The sequence below is a fragment of the Protomyctophum bolini genome, assembly GCF_963924005.1.
Source record: "Protomyctophum bolini genome assembly, chromosome: 11".
Taxonomy (NCBI): domain Eukaryota; kingdom Metazoa; phylum Chordata; class Actinopteri; order Myctophiformes; family Myctophidae; genus Protomyctophum; species Protomyctophum bolini.
This window is the reverse complement of record NC_137872.1, coordinates 34,547,288-34,566,643: the sequence shown is the minus strand read 5'-3', so window position 1 is coordinate 34,566,643 and position 19,356 is coordinate 34,547,288. Positions and strand designations below refer to the sequence as shown.

Below are 19,356 nucleotides of genomic sequence, written 5' to 3'. Positions count from 1 at the left end.
GGCTAGTGTTGGTGTTGGATGTGCCCGTGCCGCTACTAGGGCAACAATACCGACGAGGGTCATTTTAACAGAGAAAGTCCTTGCTTTTAAAAAAAACATGATAAATATGACTGAAGGGGGTGTTTATTGACCCCTGCTGTATGTCTGAGGGTTAACCAGTCATCCAGCTAGGTAGCTCTCTAGGCTAACAATAACAGAACACTATAGGTTAACATTAGCGTGTGCGCTACAAAAATACGCTAACTCAGCTAGCGGGCAAGCCTGCTGTCACTTTGCGTTGCGGGGACGTCTCTGTAACTTCATCGCCCGACGACCAGCCGCTCGTTCCTGTTCCTGCCATTAAATCCTCCTGCATTCATCTTTATAACGGAGGAGTTTTTCGGAGCCGGAGCTGTGGGGGGGCTGGCGACAGGGAAGGGAGGAGGGACCCCCTGGCCGTCCAGGCGGACCGCGGGTGAGTGGACTCTGCTGGACTCGGTCAGTGACAGTGTGGAGGTGAAGTGGTGGTGCTCTGAGGGGAGCAGCCGGTGGGCAAGGCCGTGGTGCTCTGGGGGAAGCAGCCGTGTGCAAGGCCGTGGTGAAGTGGTGCTCTGAGGGGAGCAGCCGGTGGGCAAGGCCGTGGTGCTCTGGGGGAAGCAGGCAGCCGGTGGGCAAGGCCGTGGTGCTGTCGGCTCGGACAGGGCCATGGCCGCTATAGAACCAATATAACAAGGACTGCGTATATGATGTCACACATTATTAGCGTTGTCTTGCGGAAGTTGCTCATTAGTGGCCGTGGCATTTTTCAACTGAGAAGTTTTAAACGCTTTTCATTTCATGAAAGGCAATACATGGTAATTATTGTCAACTTATGTCAAGCAAGAGGCTCCAGCTGAAAAGGTTGAACCCAAGCTACAGCTACAAACTTCCGATTGTGTGTAACGTAACTGACATCTCCTTTGTATTTTCGACGTCCGAGTCTCACTGGAGGGTGTTAGCCATTATAGGCTAGCAAGCTGTAAACTCATTATGTTCTGAACCGGGAAGTTGTGCTGCTTTGAGTCGGGCCTCTTGCGATTACCAAGTGGTTGAGTTTATTTTAGTTACTAGTAAGTCTAGATGTATACTAACGTTAGCAGAAACACTGATATATGACAGTAGTAGCTTTAGTTTGCCTGGGTCAAAATAGATTCTTCTAACTCTAACACACCCATTCATTTATACTACTATACTGTACTGTATGTCAACAATAACAAATTGGACTGATCATTGTTGTGTAGTAGTACCCTCAGAATGCACCAAATAATACAAATCTAATTTAATTTTTATTGTATGCAGTATGCTGGTGGTAGTGCAGGGCTTTGGATTTTTCTGGACACAGTAGCTACAGGCCAAGTTTTGCCAGGCAACTAGATTTTTAGATATCTTCCAAATGGTTTGTTACATGACATGACAAAGTTGTAGGTGGGCTGACCAACCACAGCATGATGTGGCTGTTGTCTGTAAAAGTGCTGTTTCAATGTTTAGAAGAGGAACATAGGCCTTTGTTTCCAGTTGTCATTGTTGTGAAATAAAATTGCCCTTTATATTTGAATTGTAGAGGATATGATATTGTTGCATCAAATGCAATTGAGCCTCATGTGGGAAAAATACAAATTTCTGAACTGTTAAGTGCTGTTTTATTATTAAAACATTACTAAGACATTATCTCCACCTTCCTTCCTCTAAAGGAGAGATCAGAGTGGAACCATGGCTGAAATCTCCACCCTAACCCCATCGCCACCTGCTTTAGGTGACCCTCATGCTGCTCCATCCATCACCCTGCCTTCAACGGTTACCCTGGGTGCCAACAGCCCTGCCCCAGAGCCCAGCAAGGAGATGCCCATCCCCAAATCTTCCTTGTACAATAACCCAGCTTTAATGGGAGCCACTGCGCCACCTCCAGCAAAGAATTCAACACCAGTCTCCCAAACGCCCTCGCACGGGCCACCTCCAACTCACTCCAACTCGTCTTCTGTCCCGGAAGAAGTTGCTGCAGAGAATCCTGCTACGCCCTTGTTAGATGGAGCTGCTCCTCAAAGTCAGGAAGGGACAGGGAATGATACAGAGAGAGGGGTGGACCTGGGTCAAGCCAGTGAACAGGAGAGCAATGATCAAAGTGCTGCAGACCTCTTGAACGCTACACCAGAGGGCCTTGTTCAGTCGACGCAACAGGCACCACTCGCCCCAGATATGAATCCCATTCCCAATCTATACCCGAATGTGCATGTCACCCACATCCCTAATCCTGCCCCAGAGGATGTTCCGTTTACAGCAGCACAACCCTCTGACCCTGCAGCCTCGGATCCCGCTCCTGCTGCCACAGACGCCACTCAAACACCACCACCAGGTCCACCACCACCAACAACAGCAGCAGTTGCTGAAGAAAATAGCCTCCAGTCACCACCACCACCACCAACAACAGCAGCAGTTGCTGAAGAAAATAGCCTCCAGTCACCACCACCACCACCATCACCACCAACAACAGCAGCAGTTGCTGAAGAAAATAGCCTCCAGTCACCACCACCACCACAACAAGCCCCATACCCTCCACCCCAGCCTCCAGCTCGGTCCCTAAAACCCGCCACTCCTGTTGGAGTGAGAAAAGCCGAATTTCCCAGCACACCCTCCAGCCCCGTCCCAGTCATCAATGAGCCGGCTTCTTCTTCTTCTTCCATCTTCCTACCCAACCCCAATGCCAGGCCAGCCCCCGATACCATGAGCTACCTGGAGTCGGCCAGCCTGATGTCGGGGACACTGGAGTCTCTGTCCGGACTAGAGGATGGGAGCTCTATTGGTTCAGACTCTGAGATCAGCGGCATGACTGTCAGACGCACTGATAAATATGGCTTCCTCGGTGGGAACCAGTACAGTGAAGGCGGGTGAGTTCTATGATTTCATACTTCCTATTCTATATTCATCACGTTACTTAAACTCTGCTGTGTGAGACTCGCACAACATTGGTGTGGTTGATGACTTCATTCTAACTGACAGATGCGAAGCCATGTGCATGAATTGTGGCCTGTCTGCCTGTCTGGCAGCGTATCTTTTTAATCAGTCATCTTGCCCTCCTTGGTCTTCAGATTTACTCAGCCATCACACCCCGTAATCTTCCTCTTGCTTTCCCCCAGTCCCACATTCTGTTTCCCACATTCTCCCTCTGTTGCTGCCCTAAACATATTAGTCTGTCCTTTATCTCTCCTTGGTCTGAGTCAGATAATGCTGAGAGCGCTTTTGTGACTCAAAATGTACTGACTGTGTCCTAGTATCGCCCTCCTCCACCCATCTACTCATCATCCCTGTTCTTTTTTTTCTTCTAGATTCACTCCCTAGTCTTTCTGTGACAGACTAATTGCTTTTCTGCTGTTGAATAATTAAAACATTTATAGATTTGCTGTATGTACTGATGGTGTCTCTGTGTTGATGTAGGGAGTCGACTTTGTTTGTTTGAAATCATTACAGTAGATCTAAATAGGCCTGTGTGTGTGTGTGTGTGTGTGTGTGCGTGTGCGTGTGCGCAAGAGAGGAAAAGGAACTGGAATAATTACAAAAACAATTATCAGCTATGAACAACTCCACCCACTTTATTCCTCATAACAATGTTCCAAACTTCAGCAATGACGTGCATATTAACACTATGTTAGTCTTCCTTTTAGTGAAAAGGACATTCGACTTGAAGTCGCCAGACAGAGAGAGATGAAATGGCTTGACATGTTCAACAACTGGGACAAGTGGATTAAACATCGCTTCCAAAAGGTATTGGCTCTGTCTCAAACATGTACGTGGTACTGTAGTGTAGAAGGAGTACCAAACTACTCGCCGCTTTACCAACTCGCCCCAGTACAGCCGGCGGAACTGCGCGGCCTGGTATTCCTAAAGTAACCTAAATAAATTATGCTTAAACGGTTAAACCTAACCTTATTCCTAACCTCAGTAAAAACTATGCCCAAAACTAACCCTATACCTAAACTTAACCCCAGTAAAACGATGCCTAAACCTTATTTCTAACCTTATTCTCAGTAAAAAACAAAATAAAGAATACAAGAACCGTCAGGCAGGAAATTCGAGGGGCGAGATGGTTTAGGGGGCGACCGTACCTGATACCTGTAGAAGTCATGTTTCGAATTAGGTGTAAGTTAAATGTGTTTACAATGTGATATGCGATTACACTGTGGGCTGGGTATACTTGACCTTTTTATACTCCAGAAAAGAGTTTCTTGACTGCTTTTAGGAGATTACATTTAATGGCGGAATATTGTTTCATTTATTAGTTTGGCTATTTAGTTCATAGTTAGTGGAAAAACCAGATGAAGACTACCCGTGTTGGAGAATGTGTCTGCTTGTGTGTTCCAGGTGAAGTTGCGCTGTAGGAAGGGCATCCCGTCTTCTCTGAGGTCCAAAGCCTGGCAGCTGCTGTCCAACAGCAAAGATCTCCTAGATGCCAACCCTGGGAAATTTGAGGTACTGCCTTAAATCACTTGTATTAGAGGAGACGCGTCGTTGTCTACACTCTTCCCAATACCAAACAATAGGGTCACCCTCTCATTTATTCAGGCTCTCACATAGCCCCTCTGTGACCTCCCCCTTTGCTGTACTTCCGGCACCTGTTCACAATAACATTGGCAATTTACAATGTAGGCATTTAGCAGACGCTCTTAATCCAGAGCGATTTACATTAAGAAAAACATGGCATACATCACATAGTATCTATGTAAACTATACATACTATACTATATATTATACATGTGTACTATAAAGTGCTCCAGACCTACAGGAACGCACCCAGGGTGCCGGCCGAAACGGTTGAGAAATGACAGAGTTACCGTGTGGGGGTCCCTCTACTGTACCCTCTACTGTACTATACTGGCACACCCAAAATGTGGTGAAAAACAACCATGCTGTTTTCGTGCACAGGCATACCTACCCAGCCAGGCAGGCAGGAAGGCAGGCACCCACACACATACTCACTTAAGGAAGTGGTTGATAACAGACAAAAATGTCTGTTATCTGCCAAATGTAACACGGAAACTCTGAAAGTGTTTCCGACTAACCCTAACCAATCAGCAGCAGATCAAGACCACTCCCGTGTCAAGTCCTGCACAGGCTGTCGAAACCCAATTTAAACAGGTGTTTAACACCCTGTCTTTACGACAGACATCTGTATGAACTCTTGGCTACCTTTTACATTTTTGATTGTATTCATTCAGAAATGGGTCAAAAAGATGTTAAACCCTACAGTAAAGGGGGTGGTGACGTATGGGGTAGCTCTCACAGTACAGAGCAGACAACTTATTTGTAGAGCTTTCATCAAAGGGCGCATTTACAAATGAGGCAAGTCAAACAAGAGCATTATGTGGAACTTAAGGTATATTTGAATTTTTCACAGCTACACTGTTCTTCCAAGATGGAATGCAGTTGGTTTGAGAACGTTCAGCGACAGTAAAGAAAACGACTCTGAGCAACTGGCAAATCCTTCATTGCCTTAGTTGCTAAGTTGTCTAATGTAGACTTTGTCGTCTTCCCTATTCTATATTTAGTTCTTACAGACTAGTTCAAACCAAAGATGTGCAACACAAGTCATTGGCCTGGACTAGGCTTGTCTAGTGACCATGTTCGGTTCAGGTCTTGGGAAGATTCAGTCCAATATCACTTCCATTATCTAAATGAGTTCTTTGTTTTTTTTTACCTCCAGGAACTGGAGAGAGCGCCGGGAGAGGCTAAATGGCTGGATATTATAGAGAAGGATCTACACAGACAGTTCCCCTTTCACGAAATGTTTGCTGCTCGTGGTGGACATGGGTAAATGTTAACTGCATGCACAAACCTTTTGATTGTATGTGTTTACACTAGCAGACGTCTTTGGTTGTCATCATACTTGAATGTCCATGTCATTAGATCATGATAGGGTTTGTAGGGTAACGGGTACGGTCGCCCCTTTTCCATCTCGCCCCACTACTATACCCAACTGTAAATAACAAACATAATTCATGTTGGTGATTATTTAAAAGGTATTATCATATTAATGTATCATTGTTAAGTTCACTCTGTATATCCACGGGCATAATAGCATGATGATGCCATTACAAAACATGGGCTACATGGAAGAAATGTGATTAATAAAACGAAATTAACTGCTAGAAGGTCCTAAATTAACTCGGCAGTCTCTGTGACATGTTGTTGTTTCTAAAATGTACAGAGTATAGAGATCGACTACATTACTATACTACATTAAACTACATTAACTACATTAAAATAAATCGCGGGGGGGCGAGTTGGTAAAGGGGCGAGTCGTTTGGTATTCGTTTGTAGTACTGGGCATTAAGTGGTCCAGACTTAATTGACAATTACCATACTCAAATGTTCTCTGGTGGCTTTACCTGAAGGCAACAGGATCTCTACCGTATTCTGAAGGCCTACACTGTCTATCGACCCGAGGAGGGATACTGCCAGGCCCAGGCTCCAGTGGCTGCTGTCTTGCTCATGCACATGCCTGCTGAGGTGAGGGGCTGGGGGGGGGGGGGATACATACCAGGGCAGCACAATTCATATAAAATATTTCAAAGTTGCAACACTGACTACTGTACTGCCAGAGGCATTTCTCGTCTCATGGCACTGACCTTGTTTCAGATGTTTTTGTCAGTATCGAGCAACTTTATAATAAATGTTATTTTATTTTATGTTTTTTTTGTGGCTTTCGCCTTTATTTTATTTCTTTATTTTTATAGAGGGATAAACAGTAGGTTGACAGGAAATGGGGAGAGAGATGGGGGGGGGGGTGACATGCAGTAAAGGCCGTCGGGATCGGGAGTCGAACCCGCGGCACACTGTCAAAAGCCACGGCCCAGGCCGAAGTACAATGTTTTGATTGCCTAGTAGGTGCCGGTGTTTATTTGCACTAATAAGTTGTGTTGTTTTTGCAGCAAGCCTTCTGGCTTTTAGTGCAGATCTGTGAGAAGTATCTACCCGGTTACTATAGCGCTGGTCTGGTGAGTAAAATAAATACTTCATCATTCTACAGCATCTCTGTCTCTTACGCACACTATTTCATGTGTCTCGCTCACACACACCGTTTATTTATTCTAATGTGTCCTTTTTATTGCTGTACGCTATTTAAGGAAGCAATCCAGTTGGACGGAGAGATCTTTTTCTCCCTCCTGCGGCGCACCTGTCCCATGGCATACCGTCACCTCAAGAAGTTTAAGATCGACCCCATCCTCTATATGACCGAGTGGTTCATGTGCGTCTTCTCTCGCACCTTACCGTGGGCCTGCGTGCTGCGTGTATGGGACATGTTCTTCTGTGAAGGTATGAAACGGAACGCCTCCCCAGGTCCAGGAATTCATTCCCAGGTGGTCCTCTGGGCTTGTCTAAATCGTTCTCTGTGGCTTTTTTTAAGGGGTGAAGATAGTCTTCCGTGTTGGCCTGGTGCTGTTGAAGCAAATGCTTGGCTCCGTGGACAAGCTTCGAGAACTGCAGGGCATGTATGAGACCATGGAGCGTCTGCGCAGCATCTCACCCGACACCATCAAAGAGGACATATTGGTACAGGAGGTGGGTCTTTTATCACAGTGGTTCTCGTGCCAGCCTCATGATATGTATTGGGGCCACGGACCTCCATTTGAAAATAGTTTGTGCCAGGGAAGCCCATAAGAGAAGATGTCGGGTTAGATTTTGCACAGAATTCTACTCTATTCGGTAGCTGAAAGCTATGACCTGAATTGTCATTGCTACACATGGTCCCTTTGGGCTAACTTCACTTAGCTTCACTTATTATATACTATAATAATCAATACTTTATTTCAGACCCAGGGAGATCCATATCACAGAAATATACGTACATCACAGAGTATACAACACATTCAATCTGGTGTCTCTATTTTGGCAAAATCTTAAAAAAAATAGCTATTATTAATTATGCCACGTGTTGTGGGCTATTGGCTATTTTGTATTTATTTATTTTCAAAATAGGGCTTAAATGGTTCTTCTATTCCTCTGGAACAGTATACAGTACCTAACGAAGGCCCGTGAGGCCAAAAAGGTATTTGTCCTGATGTCCTCTATGTTAGCTAGCTTTTAAAACGGTGTGCGGATCTCCTCTCTCCGACCCTCTGGAACCCCCTCAAGGACTGCCCTTTGAGAACCAGTGTTTTATCACACACAAATGAGCCACACGCTCACATCTCCTCCTGTAACAACTTCTGCTGTTACTCACCGACACGTGTTATGACTCATCTTTTGGCTGCTGTGTTTACTTCCCCATGTCTGACTTCTCCTTCCTTCTATCTGCCGTGTGATGGTGGCCTATGTAGATCATTATCCTCCCTGTGACGGAGGCTCTGATCGAGCGGGAGTGTAGCATCCAGGTGAGGAAGTGGAGGGAGTCCAGAGGGGAACTAACTCACCAGCCTGCCCGCCGACTCCATGGGACGCGGGCCATCCACGAGTACAAACGACGAGCTTCTGCCATCAGTTCCGGAGGCAGCTTCTCTTTCCTGAGTAGCTCAATACCTCCACCGGGACCCCTCCGGGCCTCCTCCAGCCTGCTCTCTCTCCCCGGCTTCCGCAAGTCCAAGACTCCATTCCGGTCCCACACCAAGAAAGGCTCTTTTTCAGGGCCGTCGGGTATGGCAGGCCTGCCACCTCAGTCACCCCCCTCCTCCAGCTCTAACCAAGCACAAAGCGCCAAACCACCCATGTCTGGGGCAGCTCCCAGGGCACCGGCACCCCAGGTGCAAAGTCCCCTTGTCGGGTCTGGGTCTGGCACCTCACCTGGACCTGCTCAGGTGTCAGAAGCCACCGCGATACAGGGCCAGCACGGTGCTCTAACCCCAAACCAGAACCCTCCACCCAACACCTTGTTGCCCTCCCCTAAGGTCGTCTCTGAGCAATTTACAACCACCATCCCCTCTCCCACAGCCAACAATACCCCTCTTCCCCCAGCCAACAATACCCCTCTTCCCCCAGCCAACAATGCCCTTCTGCCCCCAGCCAACAATGCCCTTCTGCCCCCAGCCAACAATGCCCTTCTGCCCCCAGCCAACAATGCCCTTCTGCCCCCAGCCAACAATGCCCCTCTGCCCCCCTGCTCCGATGGGCTACAGGAAGTGGCCACGGCAGGAGTAGAGGAAGAAGGGAAGAAGAAGAAAAGGAGCAAAGAGGACAAGAAGAAGGAGCGAGAAGACGAGAAGCAGAAGCTGAAGGAGAAGAAGGAGAAGGAGAAGGCGGAGAAAGAGAGGATCAAGAAGGACAGGGAGAGGATTGAGAAGGACAAGAAAAAAGAGAAGGGTGGGAAGAAAAAGGACAAAGGGGGTGGCGGGGACTCGGCGGGGGAGAAAAATGGATCCTCTGCAGCCAGAGATGTGGTCTAAGTTTCCCCCCCAATCGCACCATCTCGGCAGAATGAAAGAACCCCCCAGAAGTAGAAAGAATAATACCAATAAAAGAAGAATTAAAAGAGAAGAGCGAACGGGGGTTGGGATGGAATAACTTCTTGTATAGTGCATCTCATTAAAGACTTTGTGTAGTCCATGGATTATAATGAAGAGAACTGGAATATGGTTTTAATAGTACCTGAGAGAGGGGAAGGGGGCTTTTCCCCCTTCACCCCGTGCTTTCATTCTTTCCTTTTCCTCACAACTGGAACATGGACTTTTGGCTCTGAATATTCTAAGCAGATCAGTCTTTATTTTTTATTTCATTTAGTTTAGTTTTTATTATTTAAATTTTTTTTTTTTTTAAGTTTGCGTAATTTTTTATATATATATTTTAAATCGGATTGAAGTCAGAGGATAGATGACATTAAATGAAGGAAATGGTTGGACTGGCAGGTTGTCGTTTTGGTGCCATAGATGAATGGCCATAGATGTAAATAGAAAATCGACCTATATAAGATCATCCTGGCACCCACGCTGTTATTGCCCTGTTGTTTCTTATCCATGGGCCCGAAAGAAGAAAAACTCAAGTAAGATTAAATAAAACCTTTGAGAATTGTCTCAAACACAGACGCTGAAAGACGGTGATGTTAGTAACGTTGTCGCTGGATGTGAGGTGGTTATATTTATTGTAAATGTTAAATGTTGTGAGTGTGCGTGCCTTAGTAGTGTAGTGAAATGTGTTACTGTACTCTGTGGCCTGCCTGCTATTTCCTCTGCACCCCACCCACTCTGTACTTTCACCTGTCTATAGGAATAAATGGGTGTAAAAGGAGGGATGTACACTGGGACAGGCGAAAGGAAAGAGGGAGAGAATAGGAGGCAGGATTACAACCACAACTAGACACTTTGCAATGGTGGCTGCAAGCTTGTTGTCTGTTCTATACAACGTGTATCTAGTCCCTGACAAAACAACATGTACGAGAGTTTAGGCCTGACCTCGAAATTAAAAAAAAATATTCTAAATCCTCCAGTTTTCTGAAATAAATATATTTACGATTTTTCAAAAATCTTGTAGATCTGCTATTTTTCAATAGCTAAATTATAACATAATGTATGTAACACCAAAAGGGGTTCCCGCTCAAAATGGGTTAAATGCCCCCGTTTGTGTGGTTTTCAAGCATCACTTAAATTCTCTTGTCTCGAGTAAAGTTACATTGAAAGATAGCAACACGATTGCTTGTGACATATAGCGTTTGCTTGCTATACTATCGGCAGTGACTGAATAGGTCCTGCAGACCAAATGTCCAATTGTCAAATTAGTATAGATCTTTGCTTCTGACGAACAAAATAATATAGATGTTATTCAGCCAAATGTTCATATGAGGGAGGTGGAATTTCACTTCCTATAAACTCCATTCGAATGTGAAGTACATTTTTATGAGAAGAATGAAGGATTATGTTTGCACTGCCCTTTTGCAAAGCACCACTGCTCTCAACCACTCCTAACTGGTAGTTATGTAGTACTAGTTAAGTGTAGAGTGTCGTCAGGCCAGTTTCAAACTTGGAACTTGTGCCTTTAGGACCTACACTGTAGGAAGCCACTTGACTGAACGCGCCAGGTGTGCCAATGTGTAGCATTAACCTGAACCTGACCTTTGGGCTCTGATGTATTTATGTACAAAATGGTTAATTTAATCAAATATTATATATTGAATTATTATTATTTTGGAGCTGACTATTTTTGTATGTGAGTTATAGACTCCTGGTTGACTGGAATGATGGATGACTATGCACTGATAGTCAAAGGAGGATTAAGTATTGTTGGGTTTTTAATTTTTAGAGAAAGGCCTTTTCTTTCTCTTGATTTCTCTTTCTGTTGCACGCTATTTTTATACGACTCAATGCATGTCAGTGCATATTTGAAGTTTACCGTCTTTGATTTGTCAATTGGTTGATTTAGGCTCAAGTCTCCAATTTACTTAAGTGCAGTATTAAACTCATCAGAGAGGAGGGCAGCGATTGGGCATCCAGATGAACAATAAAGACAGGAGTGTTTTACTTTACCAGAACATTGGCGTTAAAGGTCTTAACTGTACTGTATAGTTATACTAAAGTGATTTTACTTTGTTCTTTTTTTAATGAGCTCCGAATAGGTCTGTAATTTGGCAAGTCTTTGTCTGTTTCACTGAATTATAGTGGTCATAATGATCTCCCTGACGTATTCACACTCAGTGTTCTATACTGTAACATGTTTATGTGTACAGTAACTGCCACTGTACCCCATCAGTGTTTGATGGCTTGTGCCAGTTGGTTTGTATACAGTAATACCAGTTTGACAGTGGGAAAGGAAAAGAAACATACCTACCCCTTAACAGCCAATCTTTGTACTGTTTTTATTTTTATTTTTATTCAGGATTAGAGGGACTTTTGCATCAAAGTAGCCAACATGTCCTCTATGTTCACTGTTTTCTCTTGCTTAGTTCAGGTCTTGACATTTTTGTCTTTTTTTCCAATTTTTTCAGCCACACCACCTTTCTCCCATAACGGCCATGATGTTTTGAATCCAGTAGAATCTCTAGATGCAGAATATTGTAATTAGTTAACTGTTAGGCTAACCCTGAACACATCTATGCAAATGTACGGTAACTCCCAACACGACTGTTCTTAGTGTGTATCGGTGTGGCGGCTGAAGCACTGATCTAGTCACTGATATCATTGTGGCTCGCAATGTTAATCGAGATTGTTGCCCTAGAAGTAGAAAAACTAATTCTGTTTTCCCTGTGCACGCTTCAATCCAAGGATTATAATACTAGTACGAGCAATATTTCTTCGCAGTTCTTGTCTATAATCGATCATCCGTCTCCTCTGCTACAAGAGGTCTGATGTCATGATCAAATTAATCTTTTGCTAGTCGTAATGTGGAATCAGTGCTCAGCTCTGCAATACTGAGGATCAATCGACAAAAACTCTTCCAACAGGTCCTTATTGCATTTCTGCTGGAATTGTTGTGATTCATTTACCTTTAATTGGGAATGACCCACACTGATGCAATTATTTAAAAGCTTCTCATTAGTTTTTTTTAATTTATCTCTGTTTGTCTTGTGTGTTTTTTCTTTTTATGTTTACATTAAACTATCTTTGGCGAGAAGTGAAATAAAATCATAGCTAATTGAATTCATTCCTTAACTACAGAAGATCTACACAAGATGTATTTAATTAATGCCATTTGTGATGAGTAATAATAAACAATAATATATTAAATCATTCTGCTATAGTAAATTTTCTTATTTAAATGTCTTTCATGTGAAACTGCAGGCTTTCTATTTCTGGAGAGTTGGCATGCTATAATAGAAGTCATTGTTCTCATGTTAATACAAAAATAATACAAATTGAAAAAATGGGTCCACAGCCCTCTGAGACACTTGTTTATTTTTATTTTTATCATGATCGTTTAATAGAGAGGAGTGAGTACCAATTGTATGAAGATATGTTGAAAATGTGTCCTTTAGGAAAATGGTCAGAAAATTATTACTAAAACTAAAACCTTTTTGTGCAACGTTTATAAAAAAGATTCACTACATAAAAACAAGGCCTCAAGTAAAATATACTTCTACTAAAGCCTAGCCATGATGATTCAGATTAAAATTGAAACGCTACTCTACTCCAGAATTAGCCTTGGATCACAAGACTGTCATCTCATCTGTGTAATGAGTCTGACCTTGTATCAGGACTACTCTAGAAATACTTGTACTAGGCGTAGGCTAGCAATAAGCGCTGGAACAAGTGGCACTAAATAGAAAAGTTGTCAAATCGAGTCCACTGCACTAGACTAGAGACTGAGGGCGTTTGCCTGACATGTAAGCGGAGAGCCACGAGATGGCGCTCGGTGCCGCAGTCTGCTGCAGTCTACTCGTCTGCCTGCCTGTCATGTCATTCTAAACTTGGAGGCAGACCAGCCCCTTGCCGTCGTTGCCATGCGGAGGTGAACAGCAGCCCCCCTACAAGGAAATGATCTAAGCTCTCGAAGTTTTATTATATATATATATATATATATATATATATATATATATATATATATATATATATATATATATATATATATAGCTCTATGGATCTAAGAACTGAACCGGACAGCATACCTTGTAACATCTTTATTGATTGGGTTAAACTAGCTACAAGTTGCTGCATGCCGCATGGCTTTCCCCATAAGGGCTGTCTCTGTGTGTGTGTGTGTGTGTGTGTGTGTGTGTGTGTGTATCCTTTATTCCTACAAATAACCCTTGTTGGACCCTCAGAAATGTACAATTAATTTACTACTTTATCTTTAGCTATTAACTGTGCATTTGACCGTTTCAACTACTAGGTATCTATTCATGTATTTCCACAATATTTCTGTCTACTTTTCCCCACAGAACCACTGAACAGAGACACTGTTGTACAAAAAGAGGTTTTATTCACAGTTTGTCCCTTTTTATTCACCACAGAGGAAGGTGAGGAAAGAGTGCAGTCACAATGTAATGGAAACAGCTTATGGAAAAAGGTGATTAGAATTGTGCAGGAAAGAGTGGGGGGAAAGAACTCGAAGACTGTATGTTTTCTTTCGGCTCTTTCTCTCCACTCATTCGCAGTGTTGTTTTTTCACTTTTAGAGAAAAACATGAGTCATCCCGTTAAGGAGACGACTCCCCTAACCTTCTAGAAAAAGGCCCTCTTTCTCACCTGTGCTGTCCTACCTAGGAGGACATCTTCCTTTGGAATGAGGCCCCCATGGTTGGTGTGCACCCATCCTCATACCAACAACAATGGATGTTGCATCTCTCCTTTGAAACAAAGGGAGTTGAGTGGGACATAATTCACTCACACTGTGGTAAAGGTAGCTATAGAGATGTGGAGGTGAGAAGACAGAGAGGTCTTAAGGAAAGAGAAGGTGGATGAGAAAAGGCTTGGATGGAAAGGATGTTTGGCTAAGATCATTTTATTGAAAAATAATCCCATTTCCCCATAAGCAAACACAGACATCCCCACGCGCGCACCTGCGTTCTCATGTTAGCGTCTCGGTAACGCAGAGTCTTTGAGCATGAGTTGACAGGGACACGTGAGAGGCAAGCAGGGAGGAGGAGAAATAAAGAAAGGACAAGGGAGTGCAGCAGAATAGCAAGGGATGCTGTTTGTTTTTTTTAGCGCGTCACTTCATTCTATCATTCTCTTTACTCCTCCTTCTCTTCTCCGTGTGTGATGACATAGCAGATGTTCTTGTAGTCTACGTTGCCAGCGACATCTGGGGGGAAGGCGGCCCACAGGTTCTTCATCTGAAAGGAGCAAATGATGATGAGTTGACGAGTCACCCACCGCCGCGGCAGCAGAATATGATACCACTGAGATATAAATAAACAGGCAGCGTTAATGTTACCTCCTCGGGGGAGAACCTGTCGCACTGGGTGGTCAGGAGCTCCTCCAGGCTGGAAAAGGTAAAGTATATACGGTCAGTTTTTTTTAATTTTTTGTATTGTGTGATACAAATGCTTTAATCATTGAAGTCGTAAACGGAATGCTCACAATTCCTTCTTGATGGTGCCAACTGCCTCGGGGTCGAGGATCTTGAAGGCGCTAACGATAACGTCCTCGGGGTCAGCACCTGGGGAACACATACACAGTGGCTTCAAGTTACGCCCCGGTAGATGTAGAACACACTTACAAAGTAAACACAGCCACGTTTGTACAAAAAGTAGAACATATTCTTAACCGCAGAATTACACTAATGTAGTCATGCCATAGATTGTGATGAGTGACATAACGAGGGAAACATTGTTGTCTCGGCAGTGGGACAAATTGAATTGCGCCTACCCTTCAGCTTCTCGCCGAACATGGTGAGGAAGACGGTGAAGTTGATGGGGCCGGGGGCCTCCTTGATCATGGCCTCGAGCTCCTCATTCTTCACGTTCAACTGGCCTGATGTCGCACAGTGGGAGGAAATGAGTGAGTACTTTCATACACACATTATGCATACACAGTACACACACACACACACACACACACATGCATACAGTATACTACTGAATTTTGCACGACCGTTCACCAATCACCACTCACCCATTGAGGCCAGCACGTCCCTCAAATCATCTTTGCTGATGATGCCGTCTCTGTTCTGGTCAATGATTGTGAAAGCCTGACAGGAACAATATCTGGGATTATTTCACGACACACAACACACCAAACTGTTTCCCACTTGTCACCAGTATTGAGAAGTGTGACATCTACGCCGGTCATAGATCATGCTCTTTGTATGGCTAGCATGTGACCTCTGCACATTTTAGGTTCTCCCTCTGTCAACAGAATATCCATCATGGTGTCAGGTGGAAAGTATTTACGATGCAATCCTGCAGTGTGTAAACCCTGTCTGGGAAAGGGGAACTTAAGGTGAGGACGGTGTCATTTCGGCACAGCTGTCTCCCTGTCCCCTTAATGGTCTGGTTAAGCCGCAGCTCTTACGTAGATGAAACTTGAACTTGAACTAACTAACTAACACTCTCTCGTTCACACACACACATGCACGCACGCACACGTTTGCACATACCCTCCATGCTCTCACAGACACAAACACATTCCGTTTACTGTCATCTTTCCATCAGTGCAAAGTGCTAAGACCATCCCAATATTCATGTCCCTTAGGAGCATTTAAGATGTGGTATCACTTATCACACAAGGAATGCTCTGGTCTATTTAGAGCCCCTATCCCTTAACAACAAATTGAAATAACAGACACCATCATAATCCAATCTATTGACAGCCCCTCCTTATGAATCCTGCGTGGCTTCAGCACACTGACTCCACCATACACAAAGTTACAAATATTCTTCCCCTTATCCTTTTTAACTTTAATGACTTGTTCAGGGCACTAAATGACAATGTAAGACGTCATGTGGCCGATATAACTACATCGTACAAATGCAAAAAAGGCACCCCTCACTTCACACAAGTGTGATGTTCTTCTTCTATTTCTCTGTTTTACTCTAGTTTTGTTCAAACACAGTAGTAACATTATCTACTCTTTGATTGTTCTGAATGTGGAGTACATCAGGAAGTGCTTGATTATTTGCTCAACATTCAAGAAACAAATGCCTGTCAATGGGCAGGAGGATAACTTGTGTTGGAAGCCATCAGCTGTTTAAAGAAAACCCCTAAAAAGAACAACAAAAACACATCTTTAAATCTCTCCCTCCCTGCCCTCTATTAAATGCCGGCCTAGCAGCATCATCCAGTTGTCACGCTTGACATGTCACCATCAGCAGGAGAACTTAAAAAGATGGCTGAGTGACAGCTGGGGGGTGGGGGGGTCAAAGTGGGCTTTAGAGGGTGACAGATATTTCAGGGCCGCCCCCCTAAATGACATTCGCATGTTTGTTAAATTGGCAGAAGGTAAACAGGGATCAAGCAGGGTGGCAGCTGCTGTGAGAACAATCCACCCCCCCCCCCCCAACTCTATTTTGGTGCATAAACCTCTGTGTGAGATCAGACAAAACCTCACCTCTTTGTACTCCTGAATCTGGCTCTGCTCAAACATGGAGAAGACATTGGAAGAACCACTGTCTCCGCCGGCTGCTGCCCTCCTCTTGGCCTTCTTGGGTGCCTGGAGGACAAAACACATGCATCAAGCATCACATTCAGTGACCCTGGTTAACACTGTGCAGGGTGCCACTCTATACCAATAATACCACGAGCTTGTAATTCTAACTCGCTGGCGTTGAACTAATCATGCTGTTCATTTACTGTAGATGACTGATCTAGTACATATGATCACGTTCAGATAGTCCTCAGTGAGTCCTACAATCTCACATTTGAATATGGCATTTGACATCTAAAGTAGCATAAAATAAATAATGTCTTAAGTGAGCTTAAAAAAAACAACAACAAAATAAATAAAAACAGACTTCTGGTTGTGTTTCTAATATTGAAGTCTCTGTTTTTTCCAAGTTAATCTTATACATGTACAATGTAATGCACACAAGTGTCTACCACATATAGCTTATTTCACTATGATACTAATAACACAGTATGTCCATGAACAGCAGTGGGCCTCATATCCAATGAGGAAAAAACATGTCCAAAAGATTCTTGATCATTTAGAAGACATAGCAAAAGGTCCGGAAGATTTGTCGTTAAAAAAAATTAAATAGCCCAAACGTATCAAAGAAGTTCAGTTAATCCAAAAGGGTTGGTTTGGTAAATTCTCCTCGGTTGAGATTTCCATCAGCAGCGTACAGTGATGTGGGACCCGTGGTATAGCTACTCACCATCTTTCGTTATGTGTTGGGAGGTTGGGATGGTCAAGAGAAAAGAGAAGACTGAAGCCGCGACATACTCCGTTCCCGGGGGGCTTATATACCTCTTTGCTGGCCAAGCTAACTTTAGCCCCAGCTTCAAGTTTGGATTGGCATAACAGACAGACAGAGAGAGAGAGAGAGCAAGAGAGGGCGGGAGAGAGTATGAGAGCAATGAAGGATGATTTGGTGGCCAAAGAGAGGGAGATAGTATGGGGTTCCGAGATATCACCTTACGGGAGATCAGAAATAGACCCCGGAGTCTTGGTATTAAGTAAACCTGATAGCTCAGGGACAGTGCCATATATTTGGTAGTCCCACGTGGACTAATATGGACATTGAGGACATATAAGCTTGTGGGACCGGAGGACACGGGCTCTCCCGCCCTCTTTCGGTCCATCGGCAGCAGTCTACAGAGAGACAACCGCTCTCGGACTTTATTTTTGGTTTGTGATGCCCAATGCGATATCGCAGACCGAGATATAAGCATTCTATGAGCTGAACTGAATAGGTTTTTACCCTGTATGTTCATGTTCGATTTGGCTTACACGACACTTTTCCTAAGTACATTTGCTTATGTTGAGCAACGGGGCTGTGATGTAACGTTTTACTGCATACGTAATGATTAACGCTACCCTGCAAGAATACCATGGCAGTGATGGCATATATTATATAAAGAGTATCAGGCCCATTCGTAAATTTAATTGCAATTCATGACCGGCGACATGGGTGAACATGAAAATAGATACAAAGACTGAAAACTTAACAACAATGAAGACATATGTTGGGTTGTGTTTGTATAATAAACACCAAATATTCTCTTCAGTGTACTGTAATTCATGCATTCATGGATTTGAAACAAACACAAAAATGCTTTGTAGAAAGTGATTGTAGAAAGTCAGGAATCTAGACATTTGATCAATGTAGTGTCCTGCCTCTGAGATTATGTTTAGGATTATGTTTTATATTTATTTATATTAAAAAAATCTATATAGTATAAATATTTTACTTGGAATGGAAAGACTACCTAATCTCATATTGTTATGCATGTGCTTTCTAATAAGTGAACTTGGCCTGAAGACGCAATTGTAAATAAATATCTCACAGGTAGAGATCCTACCTGTGAGTGAAAATGCATGAGAGTGGCATATGGATACATATGTTTATGTTTTGTTCATATGTCACATCCTCAGATGAGGTTTCATTATCATTAATGACGGCAGTGCTACATTAACAACACCATCTCAAACATCTTCCAAGCACTGTTAGTCTCTGGCTGTGGTTCTTAGTTCCCATGACTAGGATTAGGAAGGTTCCTCTTTAGCAAAAAGGCCCCAGTCATGTACACATTTCCACCTCTCCACACACTCGCATACAGTGCCCTTCCTGCTCACCCCTCATATGCGTACCCCCCCTTTCCATGTCCCCTTTCAAATAAGGGGATTACTTGACTGGCTGATGGCAGCAGACATTCTAAAGAGAGTATAAAAGGGACAGCTGAGGGTGACCAAAATAGCAAAATAAACTTGTCAGTCTGCCAGCTCCCCAACTCCCTCAAAGCTTCGCTTATTTGCTTATTTGTTTATTTTTACATCCAAATTGACCGGTGACAAAAAAAGCCAGAATTGTTACTGGTTTTCACCTTAT

At 43.7% G+C, this 19,356-nt stretch overlaps 2 protein-coding genes across 4 annotated transcripts; one reads left to right on the top strand and one right to left on the bottom strand.

Annotated features, from left to right (window-relative positions):
• tbc1d10b (TBC1 domain family, member 10b) lies at positions 1-12,647 on the top strand. Of its 3 annotated transcripts, none has more exons than XM_080775368.1 (10): positions 1-454; positions 1,710-2,900; positions 3,675-3,774; positions 4,372-4,479; positions 5,711-5,817; positions 6,402-6,516; positions 6,939-7,004; positions 7,134-7,323; positions 7,415-7,569; positions 8,328-12,647. In XM_080775368.1, the coding sequence occupies exons 2-10, from the start codon at positions 1,729-1,731 to the stop codon at positions 9,384-9,386; spliced, it is 3,072 nt and encodes a 1,023-aa protein (XP_080631494.1). In that variant the 5' UTR covers positions 1-454; positions 1,710-1,728; the 3' UTR covers positions 9,387-12,647. The 3 variants fall into 3 exon arrangements, with proteins under 3 accessions (XP_080631494.1, XP_080631492.1, XP_080631493.1); XM_080775366.1 differs by having other exon boundaries at positions 3,663-3,774; XM_080775367.1 differs by having other exon boundaries at positions 1-477; positions 3,663-3,774.
• A 1,178-nt stretch (positions 12,648-13,825) lies between these two features.
• Positions 13,826-17,834, bottom strand: mylpfa (myosin light chain, phosphorylatable, fast skeletal muscle a). The gene is made up of 7 exons (XM_080777001.1): positions 17,683-17,834; positions 16,917-17,018; positions 15,482-15,557; positions 15,236-15,340; positions 14,948-15,026; positions 14,802-14,850; positions 13,826-14,700 (listed from the first exon to the last, which is right to left on the bottom strand). Exons 1-7 carry the CDS (start codon positions 17,683-17,685, stop codon positions 14,599-14,601), a joined length of 516 nt encoding a protein of 171 aa, XP_080633127.1. The 5' UTR covers positions 17,686-17,834; the 3' UTR covers positions 13,826-14,598.
• Positions 17,835-19,356: the final 1,522 nt, after the last annotated feature.